Raw genomic sequence first — 25,645 nt, 5'->3', positions numbered from 1 at the left:
TTCGTTTTACTAAAGTCGTGTCCTCCACAATGGCCGAAAGCGTTACCATTGAGACAGCTCTAAAGAAGCTACGGTGTTGTACGCCTCAACCTACTGTCATAATTATGGATTCAAAATCTGCCCTTCAAAGGTTAGAGTACGGGTTCCCCACTGATGCCTTGAGTCTTAGATCCCTACGTTTTGTGCAGAATCTACATAGCAAAGGCTTCTCTATACGCTTTCAATGGGTGCCCTCGCACATAGGTGTCTTAGGCAGCGAGATAGCAGACAACCTCGCCCATACAGCTCTCTCCGGGATTCCAGTACATGGAGTCCCTCATGAAATCAAGGAAATGTTCAGAGATATGGTGTTGTGCCACTTCAGTTCTTTGTGGAGCTCTCCTCATCAGCCATGTGTGACCAAGGGTCTCAAAAGGTACCAAGCCACTTTGCTGCACCGCGTTCGCACGGGTTCTGCTCGTACGCCGGCGTGGATGTATAAGACTGGCCTAGCGTTGTCACCATTGTGTTCAACGTGTGGTGTGTGTGGTGACATAGAACATTACCTCTTGTGCTGTACTTTGTACAACGCGGAACGGGCTGTGTTATTCGGATCCCTCAAGAAGGCAGGAGTTCCTCACAGTTCTCTTCAGGACATTGTTTTCCCGCGCGGGAGCCAGTCGAGTAGAAGGGATGCTTCTCGCCTTCTTCTACTTTACCTGCAGGACACGGATTTGGCCTTCACATGGTGACCTCAGGGGTTTTTGCGGTTTTGCGGTTTGGGTTTTTGCGGACAGTGTTTCTGTGATTTCTATTTAAGTGTCGCTACGGTGGAGCAATTGCCGGCAGCAACTGCAAGCCTAATCCCACCGGTAGTTTACAACCACTCAACTCAACTCCAGATAGAGCCGCGACTTGCTGTCCCTTTCTTTTGCTATCACACGTGCCTCGGCCCAGTCTATGTTGTGTGCGGCGGAAACCGAGTGCTCGGCAAGCGCATTTTTACCTGCGCGCCGGTTTCTGACGTCACTCTGGTGATCCCGTATTCTTCGTTCAAAGTTACCCGACTCGCCGATATACACAGATGGGCAGTCCGCACAGGGTATCGAATACACGACACCTGGGAACTTTTCTTTCTTTAGCTTGTCTGTTTTGTCGGAAATGTCTGTTTTGAGCCTTGGCCTGAATTTCAACACTGGCCCCGCTCCCGACATCAGAAAGGTTATATGTGCTGCAGAGACTGCTTTAAACCAGGTTGACCCGTAGCGCCGAGACGAAGCCCGCACACGCGTGGTGAGCGTCCTTCCCAAGCTACGTTCGCATTCATCGGTCTCTCCTCTTACGCGCCAAGAAAAAGAAGCTATTACAAGCCTCCGCAGCAATCCAGACATTGCGATACTTCCGGCCGACAAGGGGAATGCCACTCTACTTTTAGATAAGTGCGATTACAAAAAGAAAATGCTGATCCTCTTGGAAGACGCTAATACTTACTCTCGTCTCGCTCGAGATCCGACGGCCAAGGTGCAGAGAGAACTACAAAAATTGCTGGCCGACGTTTTTCGAGTGGTGCCCCCGCAGCAAAGGTCGCTGTATTTCTACCTATTGTGCCACAGTGGTTCAGCCCCGGCGATCTACGGCCTGCCAAAGATTCACAAGCCTGACGTCCCTCTGCGCGCTATAGTGGATTTTACGCGCTCGCCGCTTCAGAATCTGTCCAAGTTTCTGCACAGAGTTATCTCTCCTCTCATCGGCAGGAGCCCAACGCACCTGCGCAACACCCAGCACTTCATCGAAAAGGTTCAAAACCTTAAAATCGACGCCGGAGAAATCATGGTTTCATTCGACGTAAAGTCACTCTTCACAAGTGTGCCGATTGACCTTGCCGTGGAAGCATGCACCGCTGCCCTTGAATCAGACCCATCACTGCCAGAAAGAACCCCGATAGATCTGCATGACCTGATCCGCCTTCTGAGATTTTGCCTGTCAAACACGTACTTCACTTTTGAGGATGTCCCGTTCAGGCAGATTCACGGAGCCGCCATGGGTGCATCGATTTCTGTGACAGTTGCGAACTTGGCCATGAAAGAAATCGAAGGCCGTGCTCTTGCATCCTTCACGCCTGCCCCAAAAGTATTCCTGAGATACGTGGACGACTGCTTTTGCATCCTGAAGAAAGAAGCATTGCATGACTTTACTACTCACCTCAACAGTTTGGAGCCCAGCATACAGTTCATAGTTGAAGAGGAAATCAAGTCAAAGTCAAAGTCAAATTTATTTTTCTCCGAGAGGAAGAAAGGGGGCAACGGAAAAAAGCTGCACATGCGCAGCTTGACGAAGCCCGGCCCCCTTGGGTACAGTTCAGCAGCAATTCAAGAAAAATAAACAAAGGACGCTCAATGACAAGCATTGTACAAGATATATACATATGGACGACAATGTCAGGGTTTTATACGTGAGATGCAAAAAGTAAGCGGCTGACATAATACAATGCACGTGGTAAAGGGCGTAGTTGCAGCAAATGTAAGCAAAAATGTCGTTAGCTGCACGATATAAAGAAAAAAGGAAGGGATATAAAATCAGACAGGGGGGCAATAGCTCAGCGGAGGATAAGAAATGAAGCCAGAGACAATGGTGAGGGTATTAACAGAAAGCGGATGCATTACGATCTAATTTTTTGAAAAGTGAGCGTGCAGATTCTGTATTTGTATCAGCACCAACGCGACTGAGTGCGTTCAAGAGGACGGCGATGTGGTACGATAAAGATTGATTGCCATATGTTGTGCGGCAGAAACGTTCGACCCATGAATTATTGTGTCTGGTGTTATGACTATGAGTGAGCGTGTCAAGGTTGAATAGCTGAAGAAAATAGTGATTATTAGTGCGAACAGCAGTCTTGTACTGGCAAAGAAGGCGGAACGAATACATGGTTTCAATTGGAAGTATGCGATAGGATGCGAAGTATGCGGACGTATGATCACGGTATGAAATATTCGCAATGGCTCGAATTGCGCGTTTTTGACATATTTTTAGTTTATGAATGTTTTGTTTGGATGTGGTCGCCCATACAAGATGACAATAATTAAGTGCAGATAAAAATAAGGCGTTGTACACCATCCTTTTTACTTTTGTAGGTAATATATGCCGATTCCTACTCAATATTCCCGCGATTCTGTTTAATTTGTAGCAAACATGTTCAACGTGCTTATCCCAGGTTAGGTTTTCTGAGAAAAAGACCCCAAGTGATTTAACGTGCGTTCGTATATCAATTTCATCATTCGCTAGAAATAGCTTTTCTGTGGGAGTGACAGTGGTGTTTCTTGCACGAAAAAGTATTGCTTGAGTCTTTTTTGCATTAATTCTCAGAAAGTTATTTTCGGACCAACGCTTAACAAACTGTAATGCTATATTTGCTGTGTGTATCAAATTGTTTGGGTTATCTCCGGTAATGAAGAGCGCGGTATCATCTGCATATCCAATCCATTGTACCTCGCTTATAGTGGAAAAGATGTCATTTATGTAAAGAACAAATAGGAGGGGACCGAGAATACTGCCTTGAGGGACACCGGAAGTAAGTTTTTTGACGCTGGAATTTTTATTATTATGGCTAACATACTGAGAGCGGTGTTGAAGGTACGATGATAAGAGAGCATTAGAATTTCCCCGTATGCCATAATGCTGAAGTTTCATTATTAACGTTTTGTGACACACGCAATCAAATGCCTTTGAAAAATCTATATATATGCCTAAAACTAGTTTCTTATGCTCTAGAGCGTTAATAATGATTTCTTTTTGCGTTAAAAGAGCTGATTCTGTGGATTTTTGTTTCAGAAAACCGTGTTGGCAAGGTGAAAAGAGTGAATGCTTGCCTAAAAATGAATAAAGACGAATGTGCATAATTTTTTCTAAACCTCTAGAGAACACTGGGAGAACTGAAATGGGTCGAAAGTTATTTATATTATTTTTGTCACCTCCTTTGTGTATTACAGTCACCTTGGCTATTTGCATTAGCTCTGGAAATGTATTTAGCTCAAAGGCTAAGTTATACATGCTAGTCAACACTGGAGCGATGATATCAATAATGTATTTAATAGGGGCAATCTGCATGTCATTTGCATCACGAGATTTAGAATTTTTGAGGTTATTATATACATAAATCACTTCACTTTCATTAGTGGGAAAGAATACCATACTTCCAGAGATATTAGGGATGCAATCTGCAGTGGGAGAGTAAGCTGTGCTTGCGCAGTCAGTTTCCCCAACGGAGACAAAATGCGCATTGAACGCATTAGATAGATCAGTGCCGCTTATGTCTTCATTGTTGATTTTTATGCTGGTAATGTTGGAATGACTGATTGGTTTAATGATCTTATTTAGGCGTTTCCACAACAGTTCGACGTTCCCGGATGCGTCATGCAGATAGGAAGCAAAGTATTCGTCCTTGGCAACTTTGAGCTCTTTATTTACCCTATTTCTCGTTTGAAGGTGCAGGATAATCTTTTACATGAATGAAGGCGAAAATGGGCAAGTGATCACTGATGTCGCTAGCAAGCGCACCGCAAGAAGAAACACTTTTATCAGTATTAGTGATGAACAGATCGAGTAGAGTTGCTGACACTGATGTAACACGCGTTGGTTCATTTATAATGTTTAGAAACCCATATGACTCTAGAATGGACAGGAAATCATTTTTAGCCTTAGAAGTTTTGAGGATATCAATGTTTAGGTCACCGCCAAGAAAAAGAGAGTATTTGTTAAGAGATATAAAATCTAAAAGGCTTTCAAGAAAAAGTAGGAAATTTTTCAGATCACCCTTTGGAGGACGATAAAGAACCGAGAAAAATTGTGAATTGTCACGCGCTGTCACTATTTCGTAGTCGTCAGTCGACTCAGTAAACTCAGGAACAGGGTTCACGTTAAAGCTGTTTTTCATTAATAGCATAACGCCGCCACCATGTTGCAGGGGGCGATTTAACGCAAATGTTTGGTAGTCGTGCGACAAGAACGGGACAGAACTATTTTTGTACCACGTTTCACATACCATAATCGCATCGAAAGAAATGTCAGTTGCATTAACTAAATAATGAAGGTCATCGTGCTTGTTTTCTAATGAACGTGCATTAAGGTGAAGAAAAGATAAAAGACCTTTATGATGAAAATTTTTCAGATCGGAAGGTTGTACTGCCATGAGGGCGGTAGAAAACTACTAAAGACTGCAGGTACAGGGCCACGGACCGGATTGCTAGCCTGATCATAATGTGTCGGTTTGCCTAGCCATTTTTTCCAAGTCGTCCAAACAGTTGATTCGGAGTACAGTGCTGTCTTCAGCTTGACGCGCAAAGATTTTTCCATCTTTCGTCCATGCAAATTTCCAGTTAACCTGTTTTTTCTTTGTGATGGCAGCACCTAGCAGTTGCTTGTTTTTGCGTGTTAGATGTTCATTAACAAAGACGGCGCTTTCGGGGCTGTAGCCGAGGTCTGTTGTTGTTATTCGCGTTTTCTTCGCCTTTGCTAATACTAAATTGCGTTTCTCCCGCCGGGCAAAGCGCACAATGATGTTCTTTTCATCTTCTTTTGAGGTGGGTACTCTATGGCAGATATCAATGTCAGTTTTTGAGATAGGTTCGCCAACGAGTGTTCCTAGTTTGACCACAATGTCTGTTGCGTCACCGTCCTTAGGAACCCCTTTTATTTCAAGGTTATTTATTCGGGAATATTGTTCCAGTTCATCTACTCGCCGAGCAAGCTTGCGGTTTTCCTCTTTCATTCCATGATTAGTGTCTCGTAACGCTTTGACTTCCTTGATGAGTTCCTTAACATCAACCTTTGTTTCGGATATGTCATCACATGATTCGCTACAGAAGTCCACGCTTTTCTTCAGCTCCTGGAACTCAGCTAACATTTCTTTTCGGAATTTTTTAAGTTCCTGCCTCATACTGGTGCAGCTGTGTACATTCAGTGCATTCTTCCGCGTCCTTATCCTTCTTTCCTCTGGTTCCTGTCATGACTGAATTGGATCAGAAGAAGGATCAACGGCCGCCTCCCATTTTTAGATATACTCGTTTCCAGACAGTCCTCACGTCTAAATTTCACCATTTACAGTAAACCCACGCATACCGGCCGGTACCTACATTTTAAGTCCGTTCACCCTGATTGCCAGAAACGTTCTGTGGTGTCATCGCTCCTCCGACGAAAAGAAATATGTTCCAGAGGAGAAGACCAGATTGCTGAAGATGTGCGTGTACGGCGTGACCTGTCCACATGTGGCTATCCTGTACACGTCATGGACTCCGTACAGCGCCAAATGGAACGTCCTAGGCTGCAAGCTAGTCCCGCTACCCAGAAACAAGCAGCGATTCCCTATGTTCCTGGCATCAGCGAACCTTTGGCGCGCATATTACGGTCCTAGGAAGTTAAGACCGCGCATGTGCCAGCTCGAAAACTGAGGAGTCAGCTTGTGCACGTCAAAGACAAGCTAAAGAAAGAAAAGTTCCCAGGTGTCGTGTATTCGATACCCTGTGCGGACTGCCCATCTGTGTATATCGGCGAGTCGGGTAACTTTGAACGAAGAATACGGGATCACCAGAGTGACGTCAGAAACCGGCGCGCAGGTAAAAATGCGCTTGCCGAGCACTCGGTTTCCGCCGCACACAACATAGACTGGGCCGAGGCACGTGTGATTGCAAAAGAAAGGGACAGCAAGTCACGGCTCTATCTGGAATCACTGATTATTCAGACGACAGCGCACACGCTCAATCGAAATGACGGGAACTTGCCCCCAATCTACGCCAGGTGTCTGGGGTCGCTCATGCGCCGTGTATAAATAAAGGACGAAGCTACGTTATGCCTCATTGTGAACAAGGCTCCCGTGGGGGAGCCGAAGCGTCATCCCATCTTTTCTTTTGGTCGGCGCCTTCTTTCGTCATGTACCATCCCGACCAGACGGATTTCCGTCAGACTCTAGACTTCAACCTATGTCATGTGCGAGTCCAGGTATTGAATTTCCTTGTCACTTAATGTCACAGAAGGATTGCTGGTGCACTTTTCTGCCTGATTATGAATATGATACGCTTGCATGATTTCGTACTGAAAAAACAGCGCACACAATACAGGGACGAAGAAAGGAAACGACAACACGACAACACTTTCTTCGTCCTTGTATTGTGTGCGCTGTTTTTTCAGTATCAGTACATACCAACTCGCCGAGTCTATTTTGCATGATTTCTCGGGTCACCTTGTTCTTATGGTAGAACAACACTGCTATCTTCTTGTACAGCGGTTCGCATTTGCATTTTTTGCAGCGAAACTTTGTCCCAGGAGCCGGGTCATCTTTTTCTGGTTTTCTCTTATGTTCTTTTTCGTGTATGCACTTACAACTAGCGCAATGAGCGGCAACATGGCAAAGAGGGTCATTTTTTTTTGCGCATTCGTGCTCCATTAACCTCTTATTCAGGCATCTGCCTGTTTGCCCAACATAGGCGGCACCGCACTTGAAGGGTATCTGGTATATACGACGTTTTCTTTGCAGTCAGCGGAGGGTGACACATGTCGAACCTGGCAACCGACCTTTTTTGTTTGTTGTCCCTGCGATCGAGACTTGTTTGCACATGGCATTCAGTTTTCTAGGGGCAGAAAATACTACATCGACGTCGTACCTGCCTGCAACCTTCTTGAGGCTGTGCGACATGCCATGCTTGTAAGGGACTACAGCCAGTCTTCTTTTCTTCTTCCTTTTACTGGAGTTACCGCTCTTAAGCTTTTTTCTGAATCCCTAGAGGTGACACGATCTGGGTAACCATTAGCGCTTAACCTGCACACTTGTGCAGTAATGCCGTCGGCAATCCTTTCGTGACATGACTTTTTCAGGGCAGATTTCAGGCACCATAGTGCTATGCCTTCTTTATCAGCTTGGAGTGACCCGATGAAAAGTTCAGCAACGTTTTTGCAGACCTCGGTCGATAACTACAGCACACATGTTCACGTTCAATAAACAAAGCCACATCTAAAAACTGAGGCTGATTGTCATTGGGGATCTCAGTGGTGAACTTGAGCCCGCATCCATATTCGTTGAAAACTTTCAAAACATCAACCAGCCTTTTTGGGAAGCTGCCTGCACGGGTGATAACCAGGTAGTCATCTAGTACCTGAAAATACGAGTGACCAAGTCTTTTGACGCACTGTTTATGTCAGTGTCAACACCGCTAAGGAAGATATCAGCCAAGATCGGTGCAACTCTAGATCCTATGCAAACACCGGCTGCTTGTACATATGATGTTCCTTGCCATTCTACCACGGTCGTAGACGAATAAAAAGACAGAATTTCTAAAAAGCTTTCAATGGACACTCCACATTGGTCAATAAAGACACATTCATCGTTATCCTGGGTAATGCACCTCTTCACAGCGTTCATCAGTTCACGGTGTGGCAAAGAATAATATAGGTCCACCACGTCTATGCTGAACAACGAGCAGGTTACAGGATTATCTAGCTTGAGGTAATCCACCAGCGCCACCTTCTTTGAGACCGGCAGAGAACCAGACAGTTTTAGCTGTGCGTACGCAAGTGCTTGCGTACGCAAAGAGCTACGGCGCTGCGTGCGATACGCTGTCCGCTCCGAAGTATAGTTTTAGCTGACCGTGCCGTAGCGTCCCTCAGGCGCACGTAGCGCCATCTAGTGACAAGAAGTCAAACCACATCAACGCTCGGTTGAAGAAAATTTCATCCGTGATTACTGATAACTAGTGTGAGTGCATTGGGAGCCTTTTTTGTTCCAAGAAGAAAAACTATGCAAATCGAAGAAAATGTAAGATCTGGCTAAAAGTTAGAAAACTGGTTCGCCAGGTGTCGTTGCTACGAGGAAAACACACCTAATATAGTTAGGCCTAGGAGCTTGAAAATCGCCAAATTATCTGAAAAACAGGGGCTAGTTATCGCTTATACCGCTACGTGTGGGCAAGATTAGGCGAAATAAAAGCGAACCGCTACCATTTTAGCGAGCTATTGCGTCGGAGAATCCAGCGGCGACATGTATTTATTCCGAAGCGGGCGAGCAGGGCGCCGCCATCTTGTCAAAGTTAGCGTACGCAAGCCACGCAGGCGCCGCAACGCAAAGTCCGCTGGCTAGCGTACGCACGCAAGACGCAGGGCTTGCGCTTGCGTTCTGCGCATGCGCACTACCGTTCCCGCAAACTCCTTGCGTATGCTACGCCGTTGCGTACGCACAGCTAAAACTGTCTGGTGACTGTATCGAAGAGCATCGATCGCTTGGTGCCAGAAGAGAGGCGCCAGCGTTGCATCGTGGAGTGCGTGGGTGTGCTGAAAAAGACGGACAACATGCAAAGAAACAGCGGCAACACAAAATAGTGCAGTTCCTGGTAAAAAGTGGTCTCCGGCTAGTTACGGCCGATAAGGAGGGCTGCTTTGTCGTCCTTCAAGAGGGTGCCTTTGCCGAGGAGGCGTTCGAAGCGTTGGGAGAAACTTCAAGCAGGTAGCATTCAAGGCGGCCAAGGTAAAGGAAGAGGCCGTTGATCTTTTGTTGGGTCATAACCAGAACAGACTGGCTGATTCAGTTAAGAAGTCAAGGGGGCTCCATCTAGATGTGTTTTTTACTATTAAAACACACAAACCGGGCATCCCTTTCCGCTTTTTTTATTTATTAATACTGCAATCCCAGGAAGGGATTTTCGCAGGGTGAGCATACAGAAAATAGGTAAGTACAAATATTAAGAAAAAAGTACAAAGGCCACAAATTAATAATAAGCAACAAAACACAACAGCAAAATGAAAGGCTCATGACGTAACACAACAAAAAGGTACACTAAGGTTTGGGGCATATAAATACACTACTATCAAGTCATCAGTGAACATGGTCAACAGGGAATTAATTAAATGAAGAAAGAGCACCAAAACGATCACAATATTAAATTCAGTTCAAAAATGGGAACCGGGAATGCATGACAGAGGACATTATTGTGCACTGAGGTTGCCGATGAATGATGTTACAGATAGCTGTAAGACTTCGTCGTTAGTAAGTTGATTCCACTCCGTTACTGTTCGCGGAAAAAAAGAATATTTAAAGCAGTTATTACGCTGGGTGAAAGGGGCGATTGTAAGATTGTGACGTTGTCTTGTAGAATAACCTGAAGAGAAAGATATTAGTCCATCAATGTTAATTTTAAAATGACCTTTGACCAATTGGTATAAGAACTTTAGTCGAGAAACGCGATTCCTATCGGTTATAGGTATTAAAGCAGCCCTGTTTAAGAGGTCACTTACTGATGTGCGTCCATAGCTATTGTAAACAAAACGTACTGCTTTCTTTTGTATTTTTTCAATTTTATTTACGTTTGTTTTGGTGAATGGATCCCAAATTATTGCCGCATAATCTAATATTGGAAGGACAATCGATTTATACGCTAGAAGCCGAACTCGGGGTGTGGAAAGTCTCAATGCACGCCTAAGAAAAAAAAGTTTACGGTTTGCATTATTTACAGTTTGATCAATGTGTTTAGTCCAGTCAAGGTTGTTAGTAATCCATAGCCCTAGATATTTGTAGTGTGAGACTTCGGAAAGAATGTTGTTGTCAAATGAATATTGGAACATCAGTGGACTTTTCTTGTGAGTGATTCTCATATACACGGTTTTTTGAAAGTTGATAGGCATCTGCCATGCATCACACCAGGCACTATTTTTCTGAAAAGCCTCATTAAGTTTTACCTGATCTGACGTATTTTTAATTTCGGAGTATAGCACAGTCATCCGCGTATAGTTTAATATTAACTGGAATGTCTTTCACGATGTCGTTAATGTAAATGATAAACAAGAGTGGCCCAAGCACTGAGCCCTGAGGGACGCCAGAGTCAACAAAAACAGTTTGAGAGGAATGTTCCCCAAAAGAGACATATTGCTGACGGTTATTCAAATATGCTGAAATCCAATTAATGATTTTGTTATTTCTGAGTGTGCTATTAATTTTGGAAAGCAGCTTTTTGTGAGAGACCTTATCAAATGCTTTGGCGAAATCCATAAAAATGGCATCTGTTTGGCTACCATTGTTAATAGCTTTCGCAGAATCGTGTATAGTCTGAACTAATTGGGTACAAGTAGAATAACCTTTCCGGAATCCGTGTTGGAAATTTGTAATAAAATTGTGTTGTTCAAGAAAATGGGAAATGTGGGTGTGTATTATGTGTTCCATAATTTTGCAAGCTGTCGATGTTAATGAAATCGGTCGGTAATTATTAATGTACTGTTTGTTTCCATTTTTATGAAGTGGTTGGACTCTGGCCGTCCTCCAGTCGGTCGGAACCTGTCCTTCGTTTAGAGACCTAGAAAATATTATAAACAAATACTTGGACACCCATTCTGCATACCTCGTTAGGAATGCATTGGGTATTTTATCAGGCCCAAGGGATTTTTTTTACGTTAAGATTCAAAAGCATTTTAGTTATACCCTGTTCACTGATGACAAGATCAGGCATCGGAGGTAAGCATGTTTCGAACAGAGGTTGTATGCCATTATCATTAGTAAAAACGGATTTGAAGTATTCGTTAAAGGCGGTTGATATTACTTTTCCGTCATGTGTTAATGTGCCATTGATTTCAAATGCATGGGAATCCCTAGATACTGGTGAGATTGTACGCCAAAATTTTTCAGGTGAGCTAGTTATAAAATTAGGCAACAAATCGCCAAAATAATTTTCTTTATCAAGTGCTACTTGTCCTCGTAGTTGACTTGACAGGGCGGAAATTTTATCCAGCAGGCCTTCAGGATGGACAACTGCTTGCCTTTTCTTTTTCAACTTTTTTAATTTTCTGCGCATTTGTATTGAAGTGCGGGAAATCCAGGGCTTGCCACGTTTTGTCTTTTTAACAATGATTGGCACAAAACGGCTTATACACATCATAACCAGATCCTTGAAAGAAATCCACAGATCGTCTATATTTGCGGTAGACCTCGAAAAGCTATCAAAATGAAAGGATAAGGTATCGATTATTGATGTGTCATCAGCGCGTGAGAAGTTGGGAAAACATGACTGCTTTGGATGCCTGTCAATAGCGGCATCAGATAAGGTAAGGAACACGGCCTGGTGATCGGAGATTCCTGGGATTATTTCGCATTTTGTTTTAGTACTAATAGATCCGCTTACGAAGAAAAGGTCCAGTATAGATTTAGCGCTGTCGTGTACCCTGGTGTACTCGTCAACAAGTTGGGATAAATCAAATGCTAATGCTATGTCCAACATGGCATCACCTGTTTTGTCGTTATGGTTTTTGAGGGACATCGTGCGCCAGTCAATATTAGGCAGATTAAAGTCGCCAGCTAGAATTATCCGATCGCCAGGTTTTAAATATGTGTTCATGTAAGTTTTTAAATCATTTAAAACCGATATGGAAGAAGGGGGCCTGTACAACACACCTATAATGTACCTGATTGTACCACAATATGTTTTACTGAAAATGCACTCTACATTAGGCACGACAGGCATCCTTAAAACTCGTAATGATTTCTTGTATATCGTACAGACGCCGCCACCTCTTCCAGTACGGTCTTTCCGGAGTACATTGTAACCAGTAGGCACGAATTCACTGTCGAAAATTGCATCATGTAACCATGTTTCGGTTAGCACAGCAATGTCTGGATTGTTAGTAAAAAGGAGCCCTTCAAGCTCGGTTACTTTATTGATTACACTTCTGCAGTTAATGTTTAAGATTTTCAAGGATGTAGGATCATGCTTTTTCTGTCAGTTATTTTTCTTATTGACCAATCTGACACGCTCTCCTTTCTGGGCATCCCAAACAAACATAACACTATCAATGCTAACTTTATCAAAGACCAGCTTTACCTTAGCGCCATTTGCTTTTTCTTCCGCTGCGCTGTCCCACAAAAGTTTACGCAAGTCACGCACGCGCTTTGAGAAGTCTTCCGAGATAGAGTACGACGATCCTTTTAGTTTGTAGGCTGCTTGTAAAATGGATGCCTTTTCCCGATAGTCAAGAAATTTTATGATAACCGGTCTAGATTTGTCAATGGATTTACGCCCAAGCCTATGAAGTCTTTCTATACCTGTAGGTGTTATACCTATCTTCTTTATTATGTCGTCTTTCACTTTGTTTTCAAGGTCTTCAAGCGTCTCGTTTCCTGACTCTTCTAAACCGTAAATTATAAGATTATTGCGACGTCTTCTGTTTTCTAAGTCGTCCACCTTATTCATCAGAAAGGACAACTGGCTGTCAAAATCTGCTATTGTTTTTTCTATTACGCTTACTTGTTTTGTCAGCGCGCCTAGCTTGGACAACTGCTGTTCAATGCCATCTATTCTGTTGTTTAGTGTAACCATTTGCTTTTTTTATTTCATTCTGACCGTCGATTATTCCTTCAATAGTTCCTTGCACTTTCTTTTGGCCGTCTAGCAGTTCCGACAGCAATTGCTTCTCAGTTGGTCCCGGGTTTGTCTCAATATCGCCCGAAAGAAGTAGGTCAGTAGGCAATAAAGCAATGTGCGCCAGAATACATTTGAAACACTGTGGGCAGGGCAGCAGCAACAGAAACCGGTTGTCACTACGATAACAGTACATGGAAACGTTTTTACTAACCTGTAGAGCAAGACAAAAATGGTTGCTGAGCATGTTGCCGATACTGCTGCCGGCCTGCCCACTGAAGAAAGTCGATGTTGCTCGCTCTTTTAAAGGGGCTTGCTGAGCCACGTGATGTGACGTCACAGTTGTCGAGATGAAGCGATGCGCTGTCAGTTGCGGAACGGAAAGCAATGTAATCGCCGGGCACCTGGCACGAGCCAGATTTTCCGATGCCGGCTCACTGAACACATCCACGTCGATTGCCCTTGATGCGCAGGCGCTGGGCCACCGTTCTTTCCCGCGATGCGAGGGCTCGTTGACCGGGTCAAACGACGTAGCCACTGGGTCGCAGCCACGCGGTGGAACTGGTCCGCACAGAAGGGCCGCCAAAACCTGTAGAGCAAGACAAAAATAGTTGCTGAGCATGTTGCCGATACTGCTGCTGGCCACATGGCAGCATGCTGTGTCGGGCTACCTTCGAAAACACCTAGCCTCCTTGGCTGTGCACGACCCGTTTTTGATACCGAATTCTGAAGCCTTAATTGGTAGATTACCTCAAGCTAGATAATCCTGGAACCTGCTCGTTGTTCAGCATAGACGCGGTGGACCTACATTATTCTTTGCCACACCGTGAACTGATGAACGCTGTGAAGAGGTGCATTACCCAGGATAACGATAAATGTGTCTTTATTGACCAATACGGAGTGTCCATTGAAAGCTTTTTAGAAATTCTGTCTTTTTATTCGTCTACGACCGTGATAGAATGGCAAGGAACATCATATGTACAAGCAGCCGGTGTTTGCATAGGATCTAGAGTTGCACCGATCTTGGCTGATATCTTCCTTAGCGGTGTTGACACTGGCATAAACAGTGCGTCAAAAGACTTGGTCACTCGTATTTTCAGGTGCGTAGATGACTACCTGGTTATCACCCGTGCAGGCAGATTCCCGAAAAGGCTGGTTGATGTTTTGAAAGTTTTCAACGAATATGGATGCGGGCTCAAGTTCACCACTGAGATCCCCAATGATAATCAGCTTCAGTTTTTAGATGTGGCTTTGTTTATTGAACGTGAACATGTTTGCTGTAGTTATCGACCGAGGTCTGCAAAACCGTTGCTGAACTTTTCATCGGGTCACTCCAAGCTGATAAAGAAGGCATAGCACTATGGTGCCTGAAATCTGCCCTGAAAAAGTCATGTCACGAGAGGATTGCCGACGGCATTACTGCACAAGTGTGCAGGTTAAGCGCTAATGGTTACCCAGATCGTGTCACCTCTAGGGATTCAGAAAAAAGCTTAAGAGCGGTAACTCCAGTAAAAGGAAGAAGAAAAGAAGACTGGCTGTAGTCCCTTACAAGCATGGCATGTCGCACAGCCTCAAGAAGGTTGCAGGCAGGTACGACGTCGATGTAGTATTTTCTGCCCCTAGAAAACTGAATGCCATGTGCAAACAAGTCTCGATCGCAGGGACAACAAACAAAAAAGGTCGGTTGCCAGGTTCGACATGTGTCACCCTCCGCTGACTGCAAAGAAAACGTCGTATATACCACGGCAACCCCGTGGTGACAATGTCAACTGATGTGCCACTATTTGTGCAGGTACTTACCGGATTCTTTTCCATCGCCTTGGGCCGTGCAGTAAGCGCAGACAGCGGCTTCAATCGTCACCCAGCTTCTGCCGATGCCTTTCGACTGCCGTGCGCGGGGGGCGTACATTTTTCACACTGCGAGCTGCTGTCGTGGCACGTGGATACTACCTTCTGCGCACCCTCTTCGAGCACAGCGACGTCATCCACACTTCCAGCCCGGATTTTGCCTATAAAAGGAACGCCTGCGCCTTCCATCAGCAGTGGACACGGCAATTCCGTGGTGACAATGTCAACTGATGTGCCACTATTTGTGCAGGTACTTACCGGATTCTTTTCCATCGCCTTGGGCCGTGCAGTAAGCGCAGACAGCGGCTTCAATCGTCACCCAGCTTCTGCCGATGCCTTTCGACTGCCGTGCGCGGGGGGCGTACATTTTTCACACTGCGAGCTGCTGTCGTGGCACGTGGATACTACCTTCTGCGCACCCTCTTCGAGCACAGCGACGTCATCCACACTTCCAGCCCGGATTTTGCCTATAAAAGGAACGCCTGCGCCTTCCATCAGCAGTGGACACGGCAACCCCGTGGTGACAATGTCAACTGATGTGCCACTATTTGTGCAGGTTGGTGGACGAAAATATTGCTGCCGTAGCAACTGCCTTTTTTTGATCGTGTTGCCGTGTCCACGCACATTGCTGGTTTGCTTTAGTGATTGTATCTCAATTGTAGGCCTGTTGCTGAAGTTATCCGGTGATGTTGAGGAAAATCCTGGCCCGGATACAATGGAAATGATTCAACAAGTAATTGCTTCTCAAACTGAAATCCTCAGCAAATTAAGCGAAATACAGGAAAACCAAACATCGTCTGAAGCAAGAATTCTAGACATGCAATCCAGGCTGTCTGCTATAGAACAAAAGCTACAAACCTTTGACGAGTCTCGGGATAGGCTTTCGAAACTAGAAACTTTTGCTGAAAGATGCGAAATAGAAATGACTACAGTTTCGAGAAAACTTGATGAGTTGGAAAACCGCTCGCGGCGCAATAACTTGATTGTACGCGGAGTCAAGGAGGAGGAATCAGAGAGTGAAGAGGACCTACTACAGAAAGTAAACAATGACATCTTTGATAAAATTCTGAAACAAAGGGTGGACACTATTGAAAGGATTCACCGACTTGGAAAGAGGGAACCAGGTAGAGACCGTCCGATTATTATTAAACTTACTGACTTTAGGGATAAGATGAAAATAATGAGTAACTGTTTCAACCTAAAAGGCACTCAATTTAGTGTAAATGAAGATTTTTCTAAAAGGGTTGTGGAAATACGAAAAAATCTTTGGAACTCCTGTGCCGATGAACGAAAGAACGGCGTGAAAGCTAAGTTAATTTTTGATAAGTTAAAAGTCAAGAATACCTTATACGCATGGAACGAGGAGACCAAGCAGCGGTTCAAATGCCAGGTTGCCACTAGCACTAGCAATGAGTGACTAAACAATCATAAGACGGTCTGCTTTAAAATTATAAATGTGAACGCTAGGAGCATGCTTAACAAGGTTGACGCCATAGAAAGTATATGCCTTGAACATGAACCCGATATTATGGTAATCACAGAGACATGGCTACATAAAGATATTAAAGACTGTGAAGTTGCTCCCCCAAACTACTCCATAGTACGAAAAGACCGTGAAAGGAGGGGTGGCGGTGTTGCAATACTGGTTAAGAGTAATATAGTATTCTCAGTTATAGAAGGGTTTGATGATTTAGAAACTGCATGGATTAAAACCAGACTGAATGGTCGTACTGTCTTAGTGGGTGCTTTCTACAGAGCTCCCAATTCAACCATAGACGTGCTTGATAACCTAAAAAGGTTACTGGACCTAAATGTACACTTTGGTGACAATATTATGCTGACAGGTGATTTTAATTTGCCAGGAATTGATTGGATGTCGCTTTCGCCCGGCAGAGTTGATACAGCTAGCAGTGAACATCTGATCGAACTCGCCTATTGCTATGGTTTGACTCAGATTGTTGAAAAGAGTACGAGAGTATGTACGACAACATCCTCGATACTAGACCTTGTCTTTTTGTCATCTGGTCTACTAGAGTTTTTGCTGAGTTGTGATGTTGAAGAAGGATTGTCTGACCATAAAATGGTGATTATGTCGCTCAATATGACTCACGAAATATGTCACAAATCTTGCAGAAAGACTGTTTTGAATTTTGCGGCTGCCGATGATGTCGGATTACTGGACTACCTTGAGATCTCGTTTGATGAATTCATGTGTTTATATCAAGACGGACTTGGCACAGATAAGTTGTGGGATTTTTTTGCAAACATGACAGCGAAAGCAATTGAGATGTTCATTCCTAAAACCACGAAAATAACAAAAAGGAAGCATCCTTGGATTAATAGAGACATTATTCACAAAAAACGACAGCTCAAAAGGAAACGAAAAAGATGCTCACAATACCCAAGCCCTGAATTAAAAACCTCCATATGTCGTATGAGCCAAGAGTTAAAGCGACTCATCAAAGAAAGTAAAAATACCTTTTACAGTCAGACTCTCACCAGATTTCTTACTGAAGCGCCCAGTAAGTTCTGGCGATATATAAATGGCGGCGGTAAAACTCACCATTCTAATGAAGAAGAGAGCCCCCAGAGGGCTGAAAGTTTTAATTCATTTTTTGCATCTGTTTTCACTGAAGATGACGGCGAATCACCGTTTTTTGAGCCTCCAGGTTGCCCTCCTATACCCGATTTAGAAATAAGTGAAGAAGGAGTTCTGAAACTCCTTTTGAATATCAACACTAAAAAGAACTCAGGACCGGACGGTATCCCGAATGAATTCTTATATAGATATGCAGAGTGGAATTCTAAATTTCTTACCAAAATCTTTCAATCGTCTATCGACAGTAGTTGTGTTCCCATTGCCTGGAAATGTGCGAAAATAGTGCCTGTGCATAAAAATGGTCCCACTTCTAACGTTGAAAATTATAGACCTATTTCCCTCATTAGCACGTGTTCCAAGTTACTCGAACATATTATGTACGCTCACTTATCAACTTTTCTTGAGAGTAACAATCACCTATTTGTAAACCAGCATGGCTTCCGCAAGGGGCTTTCTACCATCACACAACTCACGGAAACTGTACATGATCTTTCTCAGTCAATTAATTCCCGCATGCAAACAGACATCATAATTTTGGACTTTGCAAAGGCGTTTGATAAGGTTTCGCACCCTAAGCTATTACTAAAAATCAGTGCCATATTTAAAAATGAAACTATAACTAAGTGGTTCAGGTCATATCTTTCGTCTAGAGTACAGTATGTTCAGGTTCAAGAGTATAAATCCAACATCATGCCAGTCGATTCCGGTGTTCCCCAGGGCAGCGTTCTGGGCCCTCTCTTGTTTTTGATCTTCATCAACGACTTGCCTGTTGGTTTGAGCGTTCCAGTTAGACTGTATGCAGATGACTGCATCGTTTATAAACAAATTAATACTCCAGAAGATCAGGCAGAACTCAATCAAAACTTGCAGAAAATACATGAATGGTGTAAGGTGTGGCAGATGGTATTAAATTCAAACAAAACAGTTTTTATGACCATTACAAGAAAGAAAACTGTCCTTGATTACAGTTACAGCATTAATGGTAGATTACTAACTAGAGTAAGTAATTTTAAATACCTTGGAGTAACACTCACATCTGACTTACGCTGGAATTCACACATAGATAATGTATGTACTAAGGCTTCCAAGGCACTCTGGAGCTTGAGACGCAATATGTGCAGTGCAACTCCTGAAATAAAAAGTCTGGTTTTCAAAAGCCTAGTTAGGCCTATCCTCGAATATGCAAAAGTTGTCTGGGACCCGTACACTGCTTCCAACTGTTCTAAGCTGGAAAGAATCCAGCGTCTCGGAGCAAGGTTTATATTTAATAGGTATCGTTATTCTGATTCTCCAACTTCTTTGTGTAAATCTGCTGATTTGCAAACACTTGACATTAGAACCAAATGCGACAGACTCAAGTTTCTTTTCCAGATCGCTAACCACTACTTGAAAATCGATCAAACAAAATACTTTGAAATTAAAACAGGGGAAACATCACGCCATCGTCACAGTTTGTACATCCCAATGCCGCCTGTCAGAAATGATTGCTTTAAATTTAGTTTTTTCCCTAGAGCCATTAAGGAATGGAATATGTTACCAAACTCCGTTGTCACGTCACAATCACTAAGCGAATTTTTAGATAAACTGCACAATATTTTATGTTCTGCTTGATTTCTATGACAATGTTTTCGTTTTGTTCAAGTGGCAAACACAATTATGTATGAAATTTAGTGTTGATCTCAGTGTTTGTTTAATGTGTTCTTTTTCTGTTTCAAGTTTGATTTCCACTCCTGTAATAGCCCGCCCAGGGCTGACAGTATGAATAAATGAATGAATGAATGAATACCCTTCAAGTGCGGTGCCGCCTATGTTGGGCAAACAGGCAGATGCCTGAATAAGAGGTTAATGGAGCACGAATGCGCAAGAAAAAATGACCCTCTTTGCCATGTTGCCGCTCATTGCGCTAGTTTTAAGTGCAAACACGAAAAAGAACATGAGAAAACCAGAAAAAGATGACACGGCTCCTGGGACAAAGTTTCGCTGCAAAAAATGCAAATGCGAACCGCTGTACAAGAAGACAGCAGTGTTGTTCTGCCATAAGAACAAGGTGACCCGGGAAATCATGCAAAGTAGAAGACTGGGCGAGTTGGTATGTACTCATACTGAAAAAACAGCGCACACAATACAAGGACGAAGAAAGTGAAATCATGCAAGCGTATCATATTCATAATCTGGCAGAAAAGTGCATCAGCAATCCTTCTGTGACATTAAGTGACAAGGAAATTCAATATCTGGACTCGCACATGACATAGGTTGTTACCCCCCTTTGTCGTCCCCTTTGTCGTTTTTTTCTGTTTTTGTTTTATATTTTATTGTTTACGTTCACTATATATTACCACTTTTTATTCTTCAACAAACTCAGTTGCTAGTCAGCGCTTGTCTTGCCTTTGTCACCGCCTTTGTTGCGCTGTTCACCCACCGTGAACGGTACAACGTCTTGCTTGAAGCGGATAGTGTACTCATCTTTGAGCGTGCCGAGGCCACGGAGCAGTTCGGCATGAAGCATTGGCTCGGGAGAATTCAGAGCACCCAAAAATTTGACGACTTCAAGAGATTAAATGGCTGGTAGACCCAGCAAAGGCAGTGTAAGTGACTCAATGCATGACGCAATGACGCTGGAAGCTGGTCTTCCGTTGCCAAAACAGACGTGCCAAATACGAGCCCCGTACAAGGAGAGGTTGGCCACCAGCCCTGTCAAAACAGCATCAACTTTGACGACCTCGGCCGGGACTCCAGGGAAGTAACTCGGTACTGCAGAAACCTCAGCTCCTGAGTCTACTTTTAACTAAGCTGTGTAGTCGACTGTGACATCCACGAACTTGGCTTTAGCTGTTGACTCGAGATAATGCAATTGGATAGCATTGAGTTTGGTGTGCCTCGAGTTCCTCAAGCGGCAAACTTCGGCTAAATGACCTTTCTTGCCGCAGCAGTGGCAGATAAGAGTTCTTTGCCGGGCACTCTGAGCGTGCATGAAATGCGCGCTCGCAGAATAAACAAACCGGAACGTCACGACAGCGTTACGACTTCGCGTCCCTTGAGTGCGTTCTGCCATCGACCGGCCGTCGTGAAGATAACTTTTGAGTTGCAGCGTCAGTGTTGACCACGCCTTGCTAGGTAGCCTGTTCGAGTGGGCGTTCCTTGTCCGCGACCTCGGGCTGACGAGCTTGCGTCCAACCTTCTTTGAGAGGTAGCTTCGGGGAACAGCAAAGCTTCCCTGAGAAACGCGTATCAAGCAAGCCAACGACAAACCTGCCGCGGACCAAGCGTTTTTTCACCGCTGGTGTCAGGTAGTTGCAAAGTTTGACTAACTTGAACTGTTTGGCGTGAAATGCATCGAAACTCTCACCAGGTTGTTGTTGAACGCGCTTTTGAAAGCGGGACGACTCGTAGAGTTCATTACAGTAGGGATGCTCGGAGAAGCGTTTGACAACTGCGTCGTATACAGCGGCAGCGTCGGGTGAAAAAAGTGTCTCGCAGCGAGCGAGCTTCCGGGCCCATACTGTACATAAGCGTTCATACTTGCATGTCTTGCGAAGCTTTCCGTAGTCCAGAGACGGCTGCATAGTCCTCGAAGCGAGACTTCGACGAGGGCCAACTTGCCGGGTTGCTGAAGTGAAACGCGCCCGGCGGCTGCAGAGTAAGGCCTATAACCACTGGGCCTGTTGGGCGCTTGCTTGTACGTGGGAGCATCTTTCTGCCGTTGATGGTCGTTGAGAGCTGCTTCAAGACGATTTTTTCGCCCTACTTTCCGGAAACCTGCCGCTCTGCAACGTTACGATTACTATCTTGTGGCACTACCAACGGAAGCCAGCCCTCAAGTGGTGAATGACATGAAAGTATTTTCAAGCACGGCGCCTGAACTAAGGTTCACTTATGAAGACCGCCTGCAGTTTTTGGACTTGAACTTCAAGTTTCAAAGGAACCATGTTTGTTGGCGCTACGCCCCAAGAACGCAAAAGCCACTTTTCGATTTTGACTCCAATCATTCCAAGCGTGGTCAAGAATGGGATCGCCATGGCGTGCCTGGGAGCGGCTATTAGGAAGTCGTGCTTTCATGAAGTTGGTTCAAGCTTTGACACACAATGGGCTAGTTGCAGAGCGGCAGGTTTTCCGGAAAGTGTACTTGTGTCTGCGTGCAACAGGCTACTCCGGAAAATGAAAGCAAAGAAAGAAGAAGTAGGAGCTGAAGATCGCAAATGCAGCAAGAACAAAGGGGCGGTGATATCCCATATGTTCATCGCCTATCGCACAGATGGAAGAAGATAGCGGAGAAGTTTGTTGGCAAGATCCTGTTTTCTGCGCCAAACAAATTGAGCAAAGTTCCGGCGTTAGTGAAACGCAAGAAAGAAATTGGTAACACCAAAGAAGGGTGTGGAGTTCGTCATGGCACAGTTTGTGCAGTGCAGCGTTGGAGTGGTTTACAGGATTCCGTTCTCGTGCGGCCATTTCTACGTGGGCCAAACAGGCAGGTGCCTCAATGATCGCCTGTTGGAACATCCTAATTCTTTGGGGGGCTCTTGTTCATCAAAGCTGGTCGCACATTGCAAATCCTGCCTGTGCACACCGTACTTTGACGACACTGTGGTGCTGTATCGTCATAAAGAGCAACTAGTACGAGAATTAGTAGAGGCGTATCATATCTTCACAGAAGCTGACTCGTGTGTGAGCAGCACTTCGATGTCCTTGTCTAAGCACGAGATATGGCTGATGGAACAACTTGGGAGTCTGTAGGTGCTTACGTTTCAGCAATTGTTTTTTTTCTTTCTGTTTAGGTTGTAGTTTGTGATGATGACGTGAGGCTCTGATGCGGCGATTAGATGTTATAAATATGTGGTTTTCCGATTAAAACAGACAGTTGTAAGTCAGCGCGCGTCCGTGTATTATTCTTTTTTGGTCCTTCGTGTTAGTTGCGCTGTTTCGTACCTTAACCTGTGCTGTAGTGCCGGGAGGTGACCACCAGCCGCGAAAGCCAGCAGAGAGCGAGGCAGCCACGCCTGACCAGAACAGAACACCATCATCATCAACCTGGCTACACCCACTGCTGGGCAGAGGCGTCTTCCATGTCTCTTCAATTAACCCCGTCCTTTGCCAGCTGCGCCCACCCTATGCCGGCAAGGTTCTTAATCTTATCCGCCCACCTAACCTTCTTCCGCCCCCTGCTACGCTTGCCTTCTCTTGGAATCCACTCCGTTGATGACCAGCGGTTATCTTGCCTTCGCACTAAATGCCCTGTCCAAGCCGATTTCTTCCTCTTGATTTCGACTAGGATGTCATTAACCTGCGTTTGTTCTGTGACCCTCTCAGCCCGCTTTCGGTCTCTTAACGTTACATCTGTCATTTTTCTTTCCATGGCTTGTTTCGTTGTCCTTAACTTAAGCTGATCACTTTTCGTTAGCCTCCACGTTTCTGTCCCGTAGGTGAGTAGTGGTAAGATACAGCTGTTGTACAGTTTTCTCTTGAGGGATATTGGTAAACTGCCATTAATGATCTGAGAGAACCTGCCATATGCGCTCCGCCTCATTCTTATCCTTCTAGTTATTTCTCTCCCATGATCCAGATCAGGTGTCACTACCTGCCCTAAGTATTCCTTTACCACTTCCAGCACCTCCCTGCCAATTGGGAACTGCTGTTCCCGTGCTAGACAGTTGAACATTACTTTGGTTTTCTGCATGTTAGCTTTAAGACATACCGTTCTGCTCTGCCTGTCTAACTGATTTATCTTGCTTTGAAGCTCATCTCTTGAGTGACTTAAGAAGGCAATGTCATCACAGAATCGCAAATTACTTAGGCATTCCCGATTAACTGTTATCCCCAACTATTCCTAATTCAGGCCTCGGAACACCTCCTGTAAACAGGCGGTGAATAGCATTCGCGAGATCGTGTCTCCTTGCCTGGTGCCCTTCTTTATTGGAATTTTATTGCTGACTTTATGAAGGACTATGGTTGCTGTGCAGTTGCTTTATATATCTTCCATTATTTTGGCATAAGGCTCCTCTACACCATGATTACGCAATGCCTGTATGACTGCTGAGGTTTCCACTGAGTCAAATGCTTTCTCGTAAGCAATAAACGCTATATGTAGGAGTTGGCTATATTCTGCGCATTTCTCTATCACCTGATTGATTGTGTGAATGTGATCTATTGTGGAATATCCTTTACGTAAGCCTGCCTGATCATTTGGTTGATTTAGTCTAAGGTTGCCCTGACTCTATTAGCGATTACCCTAGTAAACAGCTTGTAGACAACGGACAGCAAGCTGATCACCCAGTAAACCATGAATATGCAGAGGATATCCACAAATGGTCTTAACGTCCAATGTCCATGTATCGATAGCCTCTGCATGTTGAGGGGACTATTGGATCCAGATATCAGTTAGTGGATATTCAGAGGATATTCGAATATGCATGATGCTCTTTCAGCATATTGAAAGTTTTGGAAATGTGCTAACAACTTACCAGAACTAGATCTTTTTTTTTTTTTGAAGGCATGAGCATGCTGAAATTATGCCACCTTTAGATTTCAATCATTCTTGCTTTCGCAGTATTACATTTTCAGGAAGAATTATTTTAAGCAGTCGACTATTGCACGCTTTGATTTTATTTTATGCGTGCGAATGCATGTACGGTACGATTATATAAAGAAATTGCTCAAGTTAGACCAACAGCCACAAACGCCGTGATTTCAAAACCAGAACCATAATTAGAACTCTCTTGACACTGGGCAGCCTAACGGCCATGGATATCGTCATGACCCGTGACGCTAGCCTCACATTCAATCCAATCCAAGCACCGTTACCAGCTTTTCAGCGCCGGCCACGATGTCTTCGTGATTTCAGCGTTTCTTCGCAAGTTTTCATTTGTTGTTTCACGTGTTCACATTTTCTTCGTTGTGGTGGCAAGCTTGTTGTGCATGTTGTATAGGAGGTATTCACTGAGGCCGCGCTACCAGACGGCGCGAGCGTCGCCGCGGCAAACGCGCCATTTTTGCGGTCGTTTCACGAAAGCTCGCGCAGTGTCACGGTACGCCGTGAGGTATCCGGCCTGTATTGTTAGTGATCCGTAACATCTTTGCACGTTGTTAAATGCGTCAACGTCCAATTTTCTTTGTGGAACGCTTATTGTGCATTAAGTTCGCAGCAGAATTCTGTGCCGTAATTTAACTGAGCTGCGTGCCGCAACTCGGCAGCAAAACTGGCCGGCTGCATTGCACGCAAGAGTGTAAACGACTTGCAGCTTTTAATATCAGTTCATAACTGTCAGCTACTCATAGTGGATAACACAGCACATGATTAATTACCCATATTCCTAAACGGACGCTGCAGAAACTCGTATTTCCAGCGGCTGTAGTCCGCGAACCGCCGAATACTCATTGTTTCAGCAAAAAGGCATATTGTGTCATAGCTGCATTGTTTACGCGACAAAATGGTGAGCAAATACTGTCATGCACTCGCAGCACGAATGGCAGACAGCAAGAATGTTTTGCAGGTTTGATTGTAGAAACGTAACGTTGCTTGATACTAGTGAGTCGCACCGACCAAAAATTAAGATGGAATGACGTTTCGGCTCCCACACGGGAGCCTTGTTCACAATGAGGCTAAACGTTGCAGTGGTGCCTTTTTTATGCGGCGTATATGCGATCCCAGGCATCTCGCGAAGATAGGTTGCGTTGCTTCCAGTGCACAAGACCTGGAATCTGTAGGCCGGTTCGCAGCAACGCGATGTGCAGCAATTCCGCTACATTCGGTAGTAACACGTCACTTTCAGCAGACAGAGATGACAAGTTTAACTAGCTAAACGAACATACACGTTTAACTACTCACCTAGATGAAAAACGGCACTTC

General features: G+C 44.5%; 1 protein-coding gene and 1 pseudogene across 1 annotated transcript; one reads left to right on the top strand and one right to left on the bottom strand.

The window, feature by feature from the left end:
• The first annotated feature begins 15,111 nt into the window (after positions 1-15,111).
• Positions 15,112-19,579, top strand: LOC144106627 (uncharacterized). The gene has a single exon (XM_077639472.1). It carries the CDS (start codon positions 15,121-15,123, stop codon positions 16,621-16,623), a length of 1,503 nt encoding a protein of 500 aa, XP_077495598.1. The 5' UTR covers positions 15,112-15,120; the 3' UTR covers positions 16,624-19,579.
• A 1,336-nt stretch (positions 19,580-20,915) lies between these two features.
• On the bottom strand, positions 20,916-21,495 carry LOC144108746 (uncharacterized; annotated as a pseudogene).
• Between the last annotated feature and the right edge of the window lie 4,150 nt (positions 21,496-25,645).

This window comes from Amblyomma americanum, chromosome 10 (assembly GCF_052857255.1).
Source record: "Amblyomma americanum isolate KBUSLIRL-KWMA chromosome 10, ASM5285725v1, whole genome shotgun sequence".
In the NCBI taxonomy this organism is placed as follows: Eukaryota; Metazoa; Arthropoda; class Arachnida; order Ixodida; family Ixodidae; genus Amblyomma; species Amblyomma americanum.
The sequence above is the reverse complement of the archived record's forward strand: the minus strand, read 5'-3'. Positions and strand labels throughout refer to the sequence as shown.